Source organism: Anomaloglossus baeobatrachus, chromosome 2, assembly GCF_048569485.1.
Source record: "Anomaloglossus baeobatrachus isolate aAnoBae1 chromosome 2, aAnoBae1.hap1, whole genome shotgun sequence".
NCBI lineage: Eukaryota > Metazoa > Chordata > Amphibia > Anura > Aromobatidae > Anomaloglossus > Anomaloglossus baeobatrachus.
The window spans coordinates 747,811,099-747,830,786 of NC_134354.1; the positions used below are offsets into that span (position 1 = coordinate 747,811,099).

General features: G+C 45.3%; 1 protein-coding gene across 3 annotated transcripts in view; it reads right to left on the minus strand.

Annotated features, from left to right (window-relative positions):
- The window catches only part of DYNC2H1 (dynein cytoplasmic 2 heavy chain 1), an 852,364-nt gene that overhangs the window by 340,697 nt on the left and 491,979 nt on the right, over nucleotides 1–19,688 (minus strand). For all 3 annotated transcript variants that reach the window (XM_075337457.1, XM_075337458.1, XM_075337455.1), the window contains exons 66-69: nucleotides 17,058–17,221; nucleotides 12,580–12,699; nucleotides 9,757–9,891; nucleotides 6,777–6,920 (exon numbers count right to left, since the gene is read on the minus strand). In XM_075337457.1, coding sequence (XP_075193572.1) covers nucleotides 6,777–6,920; nucleotides 9,757–9,891; nucleotides 12,580–12,699; nucleotides 17,058–17,221 — 563 coding nt within the window. The remainder of the gene's footprint in view (nucleotides 1–6,776; nucleotides 6,921–9,756; nucleotides 9,892–12,579; nucleotides 12,700–17,057; nucleotides 17,222–19,688) is intronic.

The window sequence follows — 19,688 nt, forward strand, 5'->3', positions numbered from 1 at the left end:
CTCAATCCTGTTATCTCCAGTATTAGATCAGATAGGCAGGGTTGGTCAGCAGTATATGCAGCCTCTTCTTACCTTCCCAACTCTTTTATCTCCAGTATTGGATCAGATAGACAGGGTGGATAGCAGTGCGAGCAGCCTCATATTACCTTATCATCCCTGTATCATACCTTCAGCATTAGATCAGAATATCCGCTGGGAGCATATCTTCCTACACATGAATGGAAAGCAGGGCTTCTACTGCACATGCTCACAGGCACTTGTCCTAATATTCTAAGAGAGGTAGTAAAGGTTGTAGCCATTTTAATTCAATAGGGATTACCTCCCTAGATAAAACGGATGCGTTTATTAAAAGTATTTCCTTCATAGTAGTAGTACTCATTTCTTTCTACTCTCGGAAAACCCCTTTAATGGATAAGAGGTATCTGATGTTTATTACCAGATAAAATAAAGATAAATAATAAGATGTTACAGTGGTTCACATACTATGAAAATATCTGTATTCCTGGGCAGATCGGATGTGCGGTAATTACAGAACATCCCCCTGGATCTGGAATATGAGCCATACAGAATGTGGAGGTTTACGGTTCTGCTCGCTGCCGTGTTACAGTAACCGCAGTCTCATAAAATCTGTTTTAGCATATGGAGCGGCTGCGTGCCGGCCTCGTGTCCACATTAATCTGGCAATAGCAGCACAGCTCAGCCGGATCCTTATTCTAAGATATTGAGAACATTAAGACTACTTATGAAGCAGAGGCAGCAGCCCCGAAGGCAAACTGGTGCCAGGTCTGATAATACTAGAGGTGGGCGCTTACTTGACCAAAGGCGAGACAAGTGATACAGTAAATCTCACCTGTGGGAAACACGGACGACTGAATGGGAACTGGCAATTGCATGCAGATTTCCCAAAAATCATTGCTGGTTACCGTCAACCAGGTTCTGACCTCATCTCCTACAGAATCACTTCCAAGAAGAAGAGAGGTGACTAGAACCAACCCTCAAAATCTGTTTTCTTAAAGGGGTTGTCCTATTTTTAAAGCAATATTTCCCAAAGGCTCAAAAAGAAAAAAATTGAGATTTAGTTTCCCTCCGCAATCCACCATTGTTCCGTTCTGTTGATTGGTTGCAGCGGTAACATTGAATGGCTGCAGCGGTAACAGTGAATGGCTGAAGCGGTAACAGTGAATGGCTGCAGCGGTAACAGTGAATGGCTGCAGCGGGAACAGTGAATGGCTGCAGCGGGAACAGCGAATGGCTGCAGCGCTGTTGACATGACGTCACTGATGCAGATGACAAACAGAGGCAGCTCCGGACCCCGTGGGGTGAGAGAAGCTCAGATTATCTCATATATAATGGGGTCAATGATAGATAAGGAGACCGTTTGCTTAAGGCTACAGTCTCAGGACAAAAAGAAGCAGACGTGGGCCATTTGGGGTCGTAGTAACGGACAGCTTCTCTTCTAGCCCCCAGCTCTGCCTGTATCATGGAGGAAGCTCTTTTACCATTTGCAAACTGCATTTGCTCCATGTACGGTATATAGATTTTGCAATCACAAAAGCAACTTTAAGCACGCTGCACTATTAACGTAGCACCCGGTGCGGTCCTACCATACTTGCATTGAAAAGCTAAAATGTATGAGCGGTCACATGAGGCAAATTGTGTAAAACGCATTTTCTGCTCCCATGCTGACACCTTTCTGGTCCCTCGCGGTGCGGTGTGACCACTGCAGCTAATCACTGGCCACATTGGTGGCCTTAGTGGCATGAGCAGTGGCAGTAATAGTCTCCAGCAGTCGTCATGTTGACACAACACACCAGCACTAGAGCTAGGATTACAGAACGGAAAGGGCCGGGTAAAAGTCATAAATCAAGAGTCTGTATTAGGCCCTGTGTGCGCGCTGCGGATTTACCACAGATTTTACCGTGGATTTGCTGCAGAAAATGTGTCTAACATTTCTGCAGTTATTCCCCAGCAAAACCTATGGGTATAAAAAAATGTTGTGCGCACACTGCGTTTTTTTATACCTGCGGATTGTCTGCTGCGGAATTAATGAGCATGTCACTTCTTTTCTGCAGGTACCTGCAGCTTTTGCCATAGATAATGGTAAAAACTCGCAGGGACCAACCTGCGAAAAAAAACACAGCAAATCCACACCAAAACCGCACCAAACTGCGGCAAAACCGCATGCGGATTTCGGTGCTTTTTTTAACCGCAGGTGCGGGATTCTTTCAGAGGGTCCTGTTTTTCCTCAAGAAAAAGTCACTTTCTAGTGCGCACATAGCCTTAATCCCTTCAAAACCATGGACATACTGATACATCAAATATCGTGTCCCTGCCTTTCATGCAGGCTTGCTTGCTGAGCCCGCATCCTTCCCTGCACATAATGAGTGATTTAATCAGCCATCATGTGCCTCTAACAGTTGTAGGTGGATCGGAGATTTGTCTGCAGATATTAATTAAATCCCACAGTCAATCTCTGACAGCGGCATTTAACCCATGCTGGCGGGGAGCGCACCATTCCCTGTTCCCATTGGCTGTCCCGTGTGTTCGCTGGGTTGTGAGGACAGCCGGGGTCAGCTGATGACCTCTGTGTCTGTCATTACTATCCTCCTATGAACGCCGGCTGTGAGCCGCCATTCATAGGAGATCGTGATTTCTGCTATACAAAGTCATAGTAATGCTGATGCCCTGCTCTGTACAGCACAAGTGATCGGACAATCGCAGCTGTAAGTCTCCTGAGAGATCTATTAACTACAATAAAAAGAAAGGGGAAAAAAGTTTTGTAAATATGAAAAACAAAGAAAAACACAAAAGTTCAAATTACCGACCTTTTGTCACTCTGAAAACAAAACAATAAAAAAATAATAAAAATACACATATTTGGTATCGCTGCATTCGTAAAGTCCAATCTATCAAAATATAACAAATTAATTTGATAGGTAAACGGCATAACAAGAAAATGAATCATTATGCGAGATTACGTGTTTTTTTTGTTGCCAACACATTGCAATAAAATGCAATAATAGGTGATCACATTGTATGTACCTCAAAACAGGCATCAGTAAAAACGGCAGCTCAGGGAGCAAAAAATAATCCATCACAGCCCCAGATCCCGAAAAATAGAGACGTTACGATTCACAGAAAATGCATGCAAAAGTAAAATAAAAATTTCTTACAAATTTCCAACACTTAAATAAAAAAAAAAACTATATATATTTGGTGTCTGTCAACTCATACTGTCCTGGGGAATCATACTGCCAGGTCAGTTTTACCGTATGATAAATAAAAAAAAACAAACTACCGGATTTTTCGGACTATAAGACGCACTTTTTTCTCCCAAAATTTTGGGGGAAAGTGGGGGGGGTCTTATAGTCCGATGGCTGAGAGGAAGGGGGGGGTGCGGTGGTGGTGGTGGAGCAGGTCATCAGAGGCAAGAGCAGGCTGTTGCATCGCCTACCATGACCACGTGGGCCCCCTCATTAGCCTCATTTCATATGCACTGCATCCCAACGCCCATCATCACTCAGCCCTGAAGCCGGCGCTGAGAGGTGGGTTGGATGATGGGCGGGGGGTTCGCGCATACTAAACAGCAAGCCCGCATAATCATCCCTGGCTCCTACTACCAAGAGTGAACATGTGAGGCTATATTCACTGCCCCCCGCATATCATCATCAGCGTGGGTGGCAGTGATTAAGTATACTCACCGGTCACTGTTCCCTGCAGCATCACGATGTCCTCCTGTCTGCCTGCCCGCTGATGTGTGTGGAGAGTGATGCGCACAGCGATGACATCATCACTGTGCACACGGCTCCACACAGGTCAGCGGCGCTACTGCTGGCACAGACAGGAAGACGAGCGATGCTGCAGGGAGTGAGGAAAGGGGAGTATAAACGTTTATGTTTTTATGTGTGCCACAGGATGCGGGCCATATACCAGGATGGGGCACAAATATACAAGAATGGGGATAATATACAAGGTAGGAGGATCATTACCAGGGTGGGGTACCTTAGTAGAGAATTTGGGGACATTACCCCCATAACAGTGTCAGCAGCAGATCCTCGCCCCATAACAGTGTGTCATGGCCACATTTTTTGCTTAAAATTTTCTTTTCCTATTTTCCTCCTCTAAAACCAGGGTGCGTCTTATAGTCCGAAAAATAAGGTATTATGGAATTGCACTTTTTTTCCAATTTCAAGGCACTTGGATTTTTTTTCCCCCGCTTTCCCCAGTGCATCACATGATAATAAAACACAACAATACAAACCTGAGGGGCTGAGAGCAGCCCCTGCGTGTCCAACGTCCTCGGACACTAAGCAAAAACTGATCTCCTCAGCTCCGGTCAGTGGGTGTATACTGCGTGGGAGGAGCCAACTTTCTTATTTGCATAGTGTCACCTCCTAGTCCCAGCAGCATACACCCATGGTTTCCTGTGTCCCCCAATGAAGCGATAGAGAAATACAATTTGTCCTACAAAAAACAAGCTCTCATGTGTCTATGGGATTGAAAAATAAAATCGTTATGGCTCTTGGAAGAAGGAGAGCAAAAAAACTGAAGTGCAAATCACAAGGTTCTGAAGAAGTTAATATAGTCCAGAGGATCTGGACCAATATTAACCCCTTCAGAACCTTGCGATTGTCTGGACCAGATCCCGATTGATTGAGTGCAGCAATTGTTGTAAAGAGAGAATTCCAGCGTCTCATGGAATAAGGATTTCTCACTTTTTTTTTTTTTTCCATAGCATTGAATGCACCCGGCTTTCATAGTAGACCGGTTTCAGATGTCCGTGTTTAAATCAGTTACCAGTCACATGCATGGTTATGGTCACACGTGTGACATCCGTGTTTGCGTACGTGTGACAGGTACCGGAGAAAACACGTGTCTGTGAAATAAAAAGATTTTCTATATTTACCTGCTGCCTCCTGCTCTTGACCCCCGCTCATTATATTCATCGATTATTCACCGCACTCAGGACCTTGAAGCTGGAGCATTGCGGGGACAGGTGAGTATTCTGCAAGCACAGTGACATCCAGGAGGTCATTGGAGTTCCCAATGAACTCTGATAACCCCAGCTACACTCGCGCTACACCTTCACGGGTTCATCAGAGTTCATTGGGAACTGTGATGAGTCCCTGCGATGTTCCGGTTCCGGCATTGAGCACATATACACACATATGTATTTACACATAGCAAACACACATGAATACACCGAGCACATACACACACATAACGCACATACATGTATGCAGTGAACACACACACACACACACGTATACATTGAGCACATATACACACATGTATACACACATAGCAGACACACATGAATACACCGAGCACATACACACATAACGCACATACATGTATACAGTGAACACACACACACACACACACACACACTCTGCTGTGTACTCACCCAGCGATGCGGTCCCTGACACTGAATATTCAGTGAGTATAATGAGTTGGGGTCAGGAGCGGGAGGCAGCAAAGCCGGAGACCGCACCGCTGGATACAGGTAAATATGGAAAATCTTTTTATTAAAAAGACCCGTTTTCTCCGGTACCTGTCACACTGATGTCACACAGATCACATCAGTGTTCGATCCATGTGACACCCGTGCTGCCGGAGAAAAAACGGGCATGCCTGCGTGCGGGGTCATGAGAGGTCATATATAGTTACATAGTTACATAGTTACTTAGGTTGAAAAAAGCACCCATCCATCTAATTCAACCTTCCTCCACCAGTTCTACATTTAGTCACTAAGTCATTTATAACCAACAATGTTTTGTGTACTGAGGAAATCATCCAGCCCTTTTTTAAAAGCCGTTATAGTGTCTGCCATTACTACCTCTTGTGGTCGGCATTCCACAGTCTGACTGCTCTAACTGTAAAGAACCCTTTCCTATTTAGCTGTCGGAATCGCTTTTCTTCCACTCGCAGTGAGTGTCCCCTGGTCCTTAGTATTGTCTTTGGAAGAAATAAGTCATGTGCCAGTCCTTTATATTGACCACACATGTATTTATACATATAAATAAGATCTCCTCTGAGACGTCTTTTTTCTAAGCTGAACATATCTAACTGTTTCAACCTGTCATCATACGGGCGGCCTCCATTCCTTGTAGTAGTCTAGTTGCCGCCCAAAACTGGATCCCGTATTCCAGATGTGGCCTTACAAGTGATTTATAGAGGGGTAACAATACGTAGGGATCACGGGATCTAATCTCTCTTGTTATACACCCTAAAATCTTGTTTGCTTTAGCAGCTGCTGCTTGACATTGAGTGCTGCTTATCAGCTTATTTGTAATGAGAATACCCAAGTCCTTCTCCTGTTCTGTAGTCCCGAGTTTACTTCCATTTAATGTATACGCAGCTATAGGATTACACCGTCCTAGGTGCATTACTTTACATTTATCAACATTAAATCTCATTTGCCAAGTATCTGCCCATTCTGACATCTTATCCAGATCTTTTTGTAATATTGCACTATCCAGGTCAGTTTTTAATATCCTACATATGGTCCGTGTGAAAACATGACCGTGTGAGTACAGCAAATAATAACATGGGTACGTGATATGTGGCATCCGTGTTAAAAACAGATGTCACACGTACCTGAAACACGGATGTCTGAAACCAGCCTTACATAGATTTGACAGCAAACAATGAAAATGCCTATGATAACCCTCCATTGTCACCATAGTCTGTACTGGGCAGGCAGTGTCATCCTTGTAATTGGGCTAAAACCTTTTCCGCCGCCCATGAACGGTGAACAGACAGCGTGGACGTACCTGTTTGCTAACCAGAGTTCGCTGAAAGAGTCGAAGGAAAGCGGCCAAACTAAAGCAGTACATGTTATTAATTTTGGATAAGTCACAGATAATGAAGTACATTTTGCTGGCACTTTCTGCAAGTGGGAGATAGGCATTCCGCTCCTGTGGACAAGAAAAGATGGAGAAAGGTAAGGAAAAGAAATACAATTTGTGCATTTACTGCCACCTAATGGAGGACTGTGACAATGACATGCAATATTCACCACGTTCTCTCTATAACCACCTTTCAGCTGTCTGTAAATACCGTCCTGCAATGTCTCCATAAGAGCCCCGCTGCCCATACACCTAAGAAAATGTCTTTAAAAAAGTTTAGGAATGGGCATCTCTGGACAGCGCTCAGGGACGAGGGAAGATGATGCTTTTAAAGAAGACTTAAAGGTGGTGGGTATTGTTTTTAATGGGGGAAACCTGAAGACAGTTCCTCTTTAATTTACCCCACCAGTGCGATTTTGCTACTTCAGAATCTTAGCCATGAAAATCCAAGATTTGCAGGTTTGTGTTAAATATATATACATCTTTATGACCCAATCATATTTAGACTCACAACATGAAGATAAATAATTATTTTCTGAAACAGAACTTTAAATCCACTGCATAGGCAGTAAGATGATCAACTTCAATCTCCCAGGACTGTTTTATTATAAAGTTCAATGTATAAACAGTATGCGGTGAGCTCCCCCTAGTGGTAACTGTACGTAGCCAAACTATTATCTGTTAGAGGGTTAAGTCCAAAAGAGCACATTTATTATCTATCCATAGGATGATAAAAAAATAACTTACTCTGAGGAATTGACCAATGGTATCCCGTGTGATCCCAAGAAGGAGGATCTGGAGCCACGAGTATGGAGCTCTGCAGATCCCCTTCTTGATTTGGAGCAGAGGTGTGAAGGTTTGACCACCCCTCCATTCACTGTCTATGGGCTGCGAGTGTAAAGCAGAGTACAGTGCGCTGTAGAGCCTGGGTCTCGCGGCCTCGGACTGACCTCAGGTTTGCCGGGGGTCCGGTATTTGAACCCTCAGAAATCAGTGAGACAGAACAGGAAAGAGAATACTATATCTTCCAGTTCTAGGAATAGAAAACCCTATAAACCTGTCATTTAAGCCACGTTCTCCAAAAAAGCCATCATACATAATTCACAATACTGTATCTAATCAGCATATGACTTGTATTCTGCCTTTTCAGTAGTTGTCCCCTTTATAGACTATATTTCTCATTTTCAGTTGTGTCTGAGCTGGTGGGTAGAGTCTAGCTGCTAGGATGTCTCCCATACACAGCACACACAGACATCAGAGATTCCTGATCTGCTATTTCCATGTAGCACACAGATAGAAGCAGCAGCATGGAGGACATTACACAGTACTAATGAGCTGTGCGGCTGTGAATCCAGATCTGGGGTGAGATAAATGCCTCCTATTTCTTATTGAAGTGTTTCTATAATTTACATACACAATACACACAGACAGGACGGATTTCTGCTCTGCTATCTCTATGTAGCACACAGACAGAAGCAGCAGCATGGAGGACATTATACAGCGCTACTGAGCTATGCAGCTGTGAATCCAGATCTGGGGTGAGATAGAAACACTTCAATAATAATTGAGAGGCATTTATTAGTTACATACAAAGCACAAACAGACAGGAGGGATTCCTTCTCCGCTATCTCTATGTAGCACACAGACAGAAGCTGCAGCATGGAGGACATTATACAGCAGTACTGAGCAGTGCGGCTGTGAATCCAGATCTGGGGTGAGATAAATTCCTCCTAATTCTTATTGAAGTATTTCTAATATTTACATAAAGAGCACACAGAGACAGGAGGGATTCCTGCTCCACTATCTCTATGTAGTACACAGACAGAAGCTGCAGCATGGAGGACATTATACAGCAGTACTGAGCAGTGCGGCTGTGAATCCAGATCTGGGGTGAGATAAATGCCTCCTAATTCTTATTGAAGTATTTCTATTATTTACATAAAGAGCACACAGAGACAGGAGGGATTCCTTCTCTGCTATCTCTATGTAGCACACAGACAGAAGCTGCAGCATGGAGGACATTATACAGCAGTACTGAGCAGTGCGGCTGTGAATCCAGACCTGAGGTGAGCTAAATGCCTCCTAATTCTTTTTGAAGTGTTTCTATCATTTACTATATTATGTGATCAATTACGTTTCCCGTATTATAAAATATAGGCATTTTATAAACCTTATACCTGGGCAAAGTGTAACCAAACAACTGTCAATAATCCAGAAAATTAAGGAACTAAAGTATTTTCCCAAACAGAATTCTAATAATATTAAAATATTTCCACAAATAGGCGATTAATCGCTGGCAGACGTAGTTGCATGTTACTACAAATCCTGTATGTGCAGAACAGATTAACGCAATAATATAACAGCACTTAGTAAAGTTACACCTAGGGAAAAGCAAAAAGGAATATACTAGAGGTACTTCTAAAATGCAAAAACTGCAAATTGCCTTTCACGGGGCTGTCAAAGTTTAGAAAAACGTGACTGCTTTTTATATGAAACAGCGCCACTCCTGACCATGGGTTGTGCATGATACTGCAGTCAACTCCATTCACTACTGAAAGAAATACATGACCAGGTGTGGTGCGGTTTCTGAAAGGAAGCAGACATGCTTCTAATCCTGGACAACCCCTTTAATAACAAGGGAGAACAGTCACTAGATTTAGGGCTAATGTACCCCCCAGCATGTCACTGTGCAGCTGGAGTCCGGGCATATGATGACCTCAGATGGTACCTCTGCCTCTTCCTTCATATTTCGGAGCCTGTTCTATCTACATAACACAATTTGCACACGTTCCGGCTACAGCTAGAGACGTCTGATCTTTCCTGCAAACATTTACATAGTGGGAGGTTGGAAGCCAAATAATTATTTAAATGCATGAATATAAAGTATGAAACAAAAAGCAAGAACCTGATCCAGAGAGCTCTGCAGCCGGTGCGATTCGCTGAGCGAGTCCTGGATGAGCGCGCTGCTCGCTTTGGTCTGATTCAAAGAGTTAATCAGCTCCTTGTTGTCCAGCATGTTTCCTTGGGACGTTGCAAGTGTCTGTGAAAGAAAGACGTTTTACTGAGCGAAGAAACCATTTCCACTTCACAGTATTCCTTCTGAATGTTTTATACTTGTTTTAATACTTTTGTCATCTGAATATAAAGCCCATTTGATAACTCAATCACTACAGTTTCACTCCAACAACTGAACCCTTAGGGGCACTTTGCACAGTACGACATTGCAGCTGCGATGTCGGTGGGGTGAAATAGAAAGTGACGCACATCCGGCGTCGCAGGCGACATCGTAGTGTGTAAATCCTTTTTGATACGATTAAGGAACGCAAAAACGTCCAAATCGTATCATCGGTGTAGCGTCGGTCATTTCCATAATTTTGGAAGGACCGATGTTACGATGTAGTGCCTCGTTCCTGCGGCAGCACACATCGCTGTGTGTGAAGCCGCAGGAGCGAGGAACATCTCCTTACCTGCGTCCTGCGGCTCACGCCGGCTATGCGGAAGGAAGGAGGTGGGCGAGATGTTTACGTCCCGCTTAGCTCCACCCCTCCACTTCTATTGGCCGCCTGCCGTCGCTGTGACGCCGCACAACCCGCCCCCTTAATAAGGAGGCGGGTCGCCGGCCAGAGCGACATCGCAGGGCAGGTGAGTGCATGTGAAGCTGCCGTAGCGATAATGTTCGCTACGGCAGCTATCACCACGATATCGCAGCTGCGACAGGGGCGGGAACTATCGCACTCGGCATCGCTACCATTGGCTTGTGATGTCGTAGTGTGCAAAGTGCCCCTACAATAGGCCCCGCAGCTGAAGCCCTACAGTCAGCCCCGCAGCTGAATCACTACAGTCAGATCCGTAGCTGAAGCCCTACAATAGGCCCCGCAGCTGAATCCCTACAGTCGGACCCACAGCTGAAGCCCTATAATCAGACCCGCAGCTGAAGCCTTACAGTCGGACCCGCAGCTGAAGCCTTACAGTCGGACCCGCCGCTGAAGCCCTACAGTTGGACCTGCCGCTGAAGCCCTACGGTCGTACCCGCCGCTGAAGCCCTACAGTCGGACCAGCCGCTGAAGCCCTACAGTCGGACCAGCCGCTGAAGCAATACAGTCGGACTCGCAGCTGAAGCCCTACAGTCGGACCCACAGCAGAAGCCCTACAGTCGGACCTGCCGCTGAAGCCCTACAGTCGGACCTGCCGCTGAAGCCCTACAGTCGGACCTGCCGCTGAAGCCCTACAGTCGGACCCACAGCAGAAGCCCTACAGTCGGACCCGCCGCTGAAGCCCTACAGTCGTACCCGCCACTGAAGCAATACAGTCGGACCCGCAGATGAACCCCTACAGTCGGACCCGCAGATGAACCCCTACAGTCAGACCCGCAGCTGAACGCCTAAAGTTGGACCCGCAGCAGAAGCCCTATAGTCGGACACATATACTTTCAATTAGAAATGTAGTATAGTTATCCTGATATGGCCATGTCTCTTACCTCATGTGCAGGGCATTACAGCTTAGGTATCCATGGTTACGACCATGAGCAACTAATTAACTGTCACTATGTGAGTGGATGTAACCATGGATACCTAACCTGCAATGCGCTGCAAATAAGGTAAGAGACATGGCTATATTAGGAGAACTATACTACATTTCTAATTAGAGGTATTTGCTATTATTATTATTACTATTATTATTATTATTATTATTATTACACCTACTACATATTGAGATAGTACTGTGGAGATGGGAATACCCCCCCTTTAAGGACTGTCACTGCAATGAAACTACAGCAAGGAAAGCAGTAACACAACCCTAGAACTGGAATCTGCATCACGATGGTATGGCAGAGTACCTGGCTATTTACGGAGTTTCTGTGCAATGAGAGGATTGTTCCCATCTCAATAAGGTATCACCCACACAGATACTGAAAATGGCCATTAAAAAAGGAATCTGTCACCAGGTTTTTCCACCTAATCTGAGAGCAGCATAACGTAGGGGTAGAAATCCTTATTCCAGCGATGTGCCACTTACTCGGCTGCATAGTGTAGCTTTGATGAAATCACAGATTAATCAGCAGTGGATTATCATTACAGGGCTACTTGGCGTGCTGCAGGTAGTCCAGCATATTCATGTTCATGAGCTCTGTATAACTGCTAGATTTGCAGCAGAGAAAACTGATTTTATCACAATGACGGCAAAAAATCAGTAAGTGACACATCGCTGGAATCAGGGTCTCTGTATAATGTAAAGACAGGGACCCTGATTCCATTCATGTGTCACTTACTGAGCTGTTTGTTTTGTTTCAGGGTATCAGTCTCTATATTATGCTGCTCTCAGATGGGGGAGCAAAAACCTGGAGACAGATTCCCCTTAAAGTGGCATGTGCTCCTTTGCGCTACCTATTGTCTATTGGACTACTGAGACAGAGTATAGAGCTTGGTTACTTTCGACAGTCCAATAGACAATGAATGGAGAGGTGGCATGCATACTTGACCATGACCTCAATCTAACAGGGCATTTCTCAGGATAATAGTGGGTCCCCAATGTTGAGCCATCAGCAATCTTGTGGATGGGTGATAAAGGGTTAATTCTAGCAAATCAAGTTAAGGACAATCAAATCCATTCCCAGTAAAACCAGCTGCCTCTTACTGTCCATTAAACCCGGGGTGCGGCTTTGTATTTTCAGAACCACATAAGCACAAGGTGTGTTGGGCCCGGTACGACACCTTTTTGCACGTCCTACCTCCAGGAGCGACTCCTCCAGCTTAGCCAGCTGAATCTTCTTATCTTCCTCCTGTTGCAGTAATTTGGTCTTCTGTTCTTCCAGGTCTGGTTTTTCATGCTGAATTGTTAAAGCCAGGAGCTAAACAGAATTGTATTTGGATGTGTTAGCGCATTTCTGTGCCGCTGACTGACAACAATAAATTAGAAAACTTCATCGTGCAGCGCGGCGGAGATGACAATGGAGCTGCGTGTCCTGAATTATTCTAATGTGCAGCGTGTAATCATTTGTATTCTTTTCACCGAGGACGCGGCTTTTCCAGCACACATTATAGATTCTCCCGGGTGTAACTAAATGTTCCGAGCTTTTAAATGAGATCTTTTGAAATACAGACGCGAAGACGCGTAGAAGTGTAATTACTACACGCCGGAGCGACGTCCCGGAGTTATCACAATGCGCCCGCGTCTAATGTATATGCATTCAGTGCGAGGAACAGATTATACTGTCAATCTCAGAACATCTGCAGAGTATCTCACCGAGGTCACCCGCATCACCATACCTCTCCTATACTCCATACCATCACTGTCTCCAGCAGGATGGAGAATAAGAGAGATAATACTATAGTGAGGATACACCATTGATTTTCTCTGGGGTCTCCGCTGATTCTGATATGGCACTTCGGCAGCACTTCAGCGGTCGGGGAGGCTGTTTTCACGGCTTTCAAGACAAAGCAGCTGCAGCTAAGTCCCACTCAAATGAGTAGCATTGAGCTGCAGTACCTGGCACAGCCAGTGCAAAATCTATGGCACTGTAACTGGTAAACCATAAAGGCAGACATCACGGTGACTGCGGCCACGCTGCGGTCCCTCCGTCTGCTCATCACAGGGGGTGCCGGGAGTAAAAGGCCCCGTCACACTAAGCAACATCGCTAGCAACATCGCTGCTAACGAACAACTTTTGTGACGTTGCTAGCGATGTTGCTGTGTGTGACATCCAGCAACAACCTGGCCCCTGCTGTGAGGTCGTTGGTTGTTGCTGAATGTCCTGGGCCATTTTTTAGTTGTTGCTGTCCCGCTGTGAAGCACAGATCGCTGTGTGTGACAGCGAGACAGCAACAACTAAATGTGCAGGCAGCAGGAGCCGGCTTCTGCGGAGGCTGGTATCCACAGTAAACATCGGGTAACCAAGAAGCCCTGTCCTTGGTTACCCGATATTTACCTTCGATACCAGCCTCCGCCGCTCTCACTGTCAGTGCCGGCTCCTGCTCTGTGCACATTTAGCTGCAGGACACATCGGGTTAATTAACCTGATGTGTGCTGTAACTAGGGGAGCAGGGAGCCAGCGCTAAGCAGTGTGCACTGCTCCCTGCTCTGTGCACATTTAGCTGCAGTACACATCGGGTAATTAACCCGATGTGTGCTGTAGCTAGGAGAGCAAGGAGCCAGCGCTCAGTGTGCGCTGCTCCCTGCTCTCTGCACATGTAGCTCCGTGCGGTGGTAACCAAGGTAAATATCGGGTTGGTTACCGATATTTACCTTAGTTACCAAGCGCAGCATCTTCCACGCGGCGCTGGGGGCTTGTCACTGGTTGCTGGTGAGCTCACCAGCAACTCATGTAGCGACGCTCCAGCGATCCCTGCCAGGTCAGGTTGCTGGTGGGATCGCTGGAGCGTCGCAGTGTGACATCTCACCAGCAACCTCCTAGCAACTTACCAGCGATCCCTATCGTTGTTGGGATCGCTGGTAAGTTGCTTAGTGTGACGGTACCTTTAGAGCCTCAACGACCAGAAACTGATGACCTATTCTAAAAATATGCTATCAATACGAATATCCCGGAAAACATCACCTATATTTCATACCATTAAGGTTTCAAAAATTGTGAGGAAGATCCAGGGCACTACTCAGCACGCACTATGTCCATTAAGGAAAGAGTCTCTTGTCCAGAGGCCAGAATCAATGCAGGACCGGGGTGCATATATATAGGGGTCAATTGTCATTCAGTATGAAATAAGAAAAAATATTGCACTCACCGTTTTTTTGCTGTGCATGGTGCCGTTTATTCAATGGTGGAGGTTACATGTGTGGAGAGGGCTGGTGGGGAGAGGGAGTACACGCCGTACGTGGCAGACAACGGCCGTTTTGCACCTGTCCGGTGCTTCAGCTGGTCTTGAGACCTGGTTGAGACCAGCTGAAGCACCGGACAGGTGCGAAACGGCCGTCGTCTGCCACGTACGGCGTGTACTCCCTCTCCCCACCAGCCCTCTCCACACATGTAACCTCCACCATTGAATAAACGGCACCATGCACAGCAAAAAAATGGTGAGTGCAATATTTTTTCTTATTTCATACTTTATACCATTAAGGTGAAGACTTATTCCCTTGGCTTCCCCATACACTAGTATCTATTGGTATTGGCATGTGTAGTGCTATAATAAATAGTGGTATAAGTGACTGCCAAACACCTCTTGTGGCTAGAACGCTGCCAGGGAAAGCCGAGTGCTGTACTTCACTTTCTCCTTCAGTCCTATAGACAATGATAGAGCGGAGGTCAAAAAAGCCCCCCACTACTCCAGCCCTGACCTAGGGACCACTGGGGATCAAGACCGCTGAGAGCAACAGTGATCCCGAGATTAGCCCAGTCTTGAAGAGCAGAGATGCCAAGCTAGAACTTTGTTATCAGAGAAAGACAAACGCTGAACTTCACTTTCTCCTTCAGTCCTATAGACAATGATAGAGCGGAGGTCAAAAAAGCCCCCCACTACTCCAGCCCTGACCTAGGGACCACTGGGGATCAAGACCGCCGAGAGGACCAGTGATCCTGAGATCAGCCCAGTCTTGAAGAGCGGAGATGACAAGTTAGAACTTTGTTACCAGAGAAAGACAAGCGCTGAACTTTGCTTTCTCCTTAAGTCCTATAGATAATATAGGAGCACAGGTCAAAAAAGTCCACCTGAACTCTAGCCCTGACCTCGGGAATGCTGGGATCAGATTGATGAGACCACCAGTGATCCAGAGATCATCCCAGTCTTCAGGAGCATAGATGTGTACACTAAAACTCTGCTACCAGAGAAAGACAAGTTCCTTACTTAGCTTTCTCCTTCAGTCTTATAGACAATGGTGGAGCTGAGGTCTAAAAAGCCCCCCACTACTCCAGCCCTGACCTTTGGAGCACTGGGGATAAGACCTTTGAGAGCCCCAGTGATCCAGAGATCAGCCCAGTCTTGAGGAGTGGAGATGCACACGCTACAACTCCACTGCCAGAGAAAGCCGAACACTGTACTTCGCTTTCTCCTTCAGTCCTATAGACAATGATGGAGAAGAGGTCAAAAAGCCCACCTCTACTCCATGTATGATGGGGCTGCAGCGCCATGACCTCAGAATCAGACCACTGGGACTCCTAGTGATCCTGAGATCAGTCCAGTCTTGTGGAGTGGAGATGTGCACGCTAGAACTCCGTTGCCAGAGAAAGCCGAGTGCTGTACTTCCCTTTCCCCTTCAGTACTATAAATAATGATGGAGCGGAGGTCAACAAAGCCCACCACTACTCCAGCCCTAACCTAGGGACTACTGACGATCAGATCGCTGAGAACACCAGTAATCCCGAGATCAGCCCAGTCTTGAAGAGTGGAGATGTGCACGCTAGAACTCTGCTACCAGAGAAAGACAAGCGCTGTACTTCGCTTTCTCCTTTGGTCCTTTAGACAATGATGGAGCGGAGGTCAAAAAAGCTCACCTCTACTCCATTCAGGGGGCAGCAGAACCATGACCTTGGGATCAGACCACTGAGACCCCAAGTGATCCTGAAATCAGCCCGTTCTTGAGGAGTGGAGATTAGCACGTTAGAACTCTGCTGCCAGGGAAAGCCGAGCACTGTACTTCGCTTTCTCCCTCAGTCCTATAGACAATGATAGAGCGGAGGTCAAAAAAGCCCACCACTACTCCAGCCCTGACCTAGGGACCACTAAGGATTAGACTGCTGAGAGCACCAGTGATCCGGAGATCAGACCAGACTTGAAGAGCAGAGATGTGGATGCTAGAACTCGGCTGCCAGAGAAAGCCGAGAGCTGTACTTAATTTTTTCCTTCAGTCCTATAGACAATCATGAAGAGGAAGTCAAAAAACCCCACCTCGACTCTAACCCAGACCTAGGGATCTCTGAAGCTCTCAGCGGTCGGACATCTAGCAATTTATCCCATACCTACTCTGAATACGGGGTCCCTTCTTATTTTTTTAGAATAACCCTTTAAGTGCCATGGTGATGCAAATAGATGCACAAATCTCAGCTTCCTAGGTTCCAGTGAAAATGATGCATCGAAGGCAGGGAAATCAAAGACTGCACACTCAGCTGCTCTCATGCATCCTCAGATTTACCGTGGTGTTATAGACACTTTCCCTCATACCAGCATGTAATATCAGATTCCAGGATACCACTGTGACCCAGATTTTATATTACTGTTCATCGTGTAAAGAGCATATGATCTTCTGCAACAAAATCCTTACCTGTCCGCATAATCCGGCTCTTGTGGTAGTAAAATTCACCTCGGTGACAATTGAGGAGGCGTCTGGTGGTATGAACGGATTCGGATTACGCGTTGTGAGAAACAAGCGGAATTCTTCATTATAGTCTATGGTTTTCTCCCCAATCTGGACAACATAGCGGGGTCCTGGAAACAAAATTGGAACTTTTTTGTTTACTACTTAAAGAAGCCTGCGTTTTACTTACTAAACCTACAGTATATTACAAAAGTGAGTACACCCCTCAGACTGAAGATCTGACAATTTGCAATGTACATTAGTCAGGGTACAGCTTGTACAACAGTATAAATTTTGTGCCATCTAAATAACTCAACACACAGCTATTAATGTGGGGGTATTCATAGTTATCCCCTCCTACTTTTAGAAGTAGCATAAGTATTATACAATCGATTTAACTTTTCACTAGCAGGACCTGTGTGAGGTCATACCCATGTGACCAGAAGGGGCCTCAGCAAACAGAAAAATGTTGCTTCCTGGTATCAGCTTTGTTGGCTGAGGCCCCGCCCCTTCTGGTCACATGGGTATGACCTCACACAGGTCCTGCTAGTGAAAAGTTAAATAAATGGTGTAACACTTATGCTAATTCTAACAGAGGGAGGGGATAACTATGTGTACCCCCCAGATATTATCTGATCCTCAGCTGCTGTCACTCAAAAAGCTGCTGATTTCATAAACTTCACTTTCTTGGATTTCAAAACCTAAACATCCGAGCTGACAACTACAGGTATGTAGAGAATCAGCCTGATAGCAAAGCACTATATATAGATAGATAGATAGAGGGATAGATAGAGGGATAGATAGAGGGATAGATATAGAACTGGCGTTAGGTTATATACGAAAATCCTGGTGATTGGTTCCCTTTAAAGGGGTTTTTAGCCACTTTTTTCTTTTCAAAAACAGACCTGGAATGTTCTTTAGAGTAGATTTAAAAAAAAAACAAAAAAAAACGCGCGTGGTGGTACAACCAATTACTGGCTGCAGTAGTAACATGTTGGTGAGGAAGATTGGATTAGGGACCCAGGCAGCGGTACATAAGAGAGGCAGGAGACCGGTAGATGAGCATATTTATGTTTGTTTTTCATACTTTGTTGAAAAGGGCTTATATCTACTGACAACCTTTAGGTTGTAGGTGGTAATCTCAGGACAGACATTGACACATTGCTAGGCTATCAAAACCCAACTATTATGCTTAAAGGTTATTCCCATCTCCAAGATGCTATCTTAATATGTAGTAGGTGTAATAATAATAATAATAATAATAGCAAATATCTCCAGTTAGAAATGTAGTATAGTTCCCCTGATATAGCCATGTCTCTTACCTTATGTGCAGGGCATTGCAGCTTGGGTATCCATGGTTACATCCACTCATATAGTGACAGTTAATGAGTTGCTTGTGGTTGTAGTTGACATAAGAGACATGGCTATATCAGGAGAACTATACTACATTTCTAACTGGATGTATTTGCTAATATTATTATTACTACAGTTTTTCCCCGAAAATAAGACACTGTCTTACACTGTGTGCAGAATTATTAGGCAAATGAGTGTTTTGATCACATGATACTTTTTATACATGTCGTCCTACTCCAAGCTGTATAGGCTGAGAGCCAACTACCAATTAAGTAAATCAGTTGATGTGCATCTCTGTAATGAGGAGGGGTGCGGTGTAATGACATCAACACCCTATACAAGGTGTGCTTAATTATTAGGCAACTTCCTTTCCTTTGGCAAAATGGGTCAGAAGAGAGATTTGACGGGCTCTGAAAAGTCCAAAATTGTGAGATGTCTTGCAGAGGGATGCAGCAGTCTTCAAATTGCCAAACCTTTGAAGCATCACTAAACAAACAAACATTTCATGGCAAATAGCCAACAGGGTCGCAAGAAGCGTGTTGGGCAAAATAGGCCCAAAATAACTGCCCATGAATTGAGGAAAATCAAGCGTGAAGCTGCCAAGATGCCAAGTGCCACCAGTTTGGCCATATTTCAGAGCTGCAACGTTACTGGAGTATCAAAAAGCACAAGGTGTGCCATACTCAGGGACATGGCCAAGGTAAGGAAGGCTGAAAAACGACCACCTTTAAATAAGAAACATAAGATAAAACGTCAAGACTGGGCCAAGAAATATCTTAAGACTGATTTTTCAAAGGTTTTATGGACTGATGAAATGAGAGTGACTCTTGATGGGCCAGATGGATGGGCCAGAGGCTGATCAGTAAAGGGCAGAGAGCTCCACTCCGATTCAGACGCCGGCAAGGTGGAGGTGGGGTACTGGTATGGGCTGGTATCATCAAAGATGAACTTGTGGGGCCTTTTCAGGTTGAGGATGGAGTGAAGCTCAACTCCCAGACCTACTGCCAGTTTCTGGAAGACAACTTCTTCAAGCAGTGGTACAGGAAGAAGTCGGTATCGTTCAAGAAAAACATGATTTTCATGCAGGACAATGCCCCATCACATGCATCCAACTACTCCACAGAATGGCTGGCCAGTAAAGGTCTAAAAGATGAAAAAATAATGACATGGCCCCCTTGTTCACCTGATCTGAACCCCATAGAGAACCTGTGGTCCCTCATAAAATGTGAGATCTACAGGGAGGGA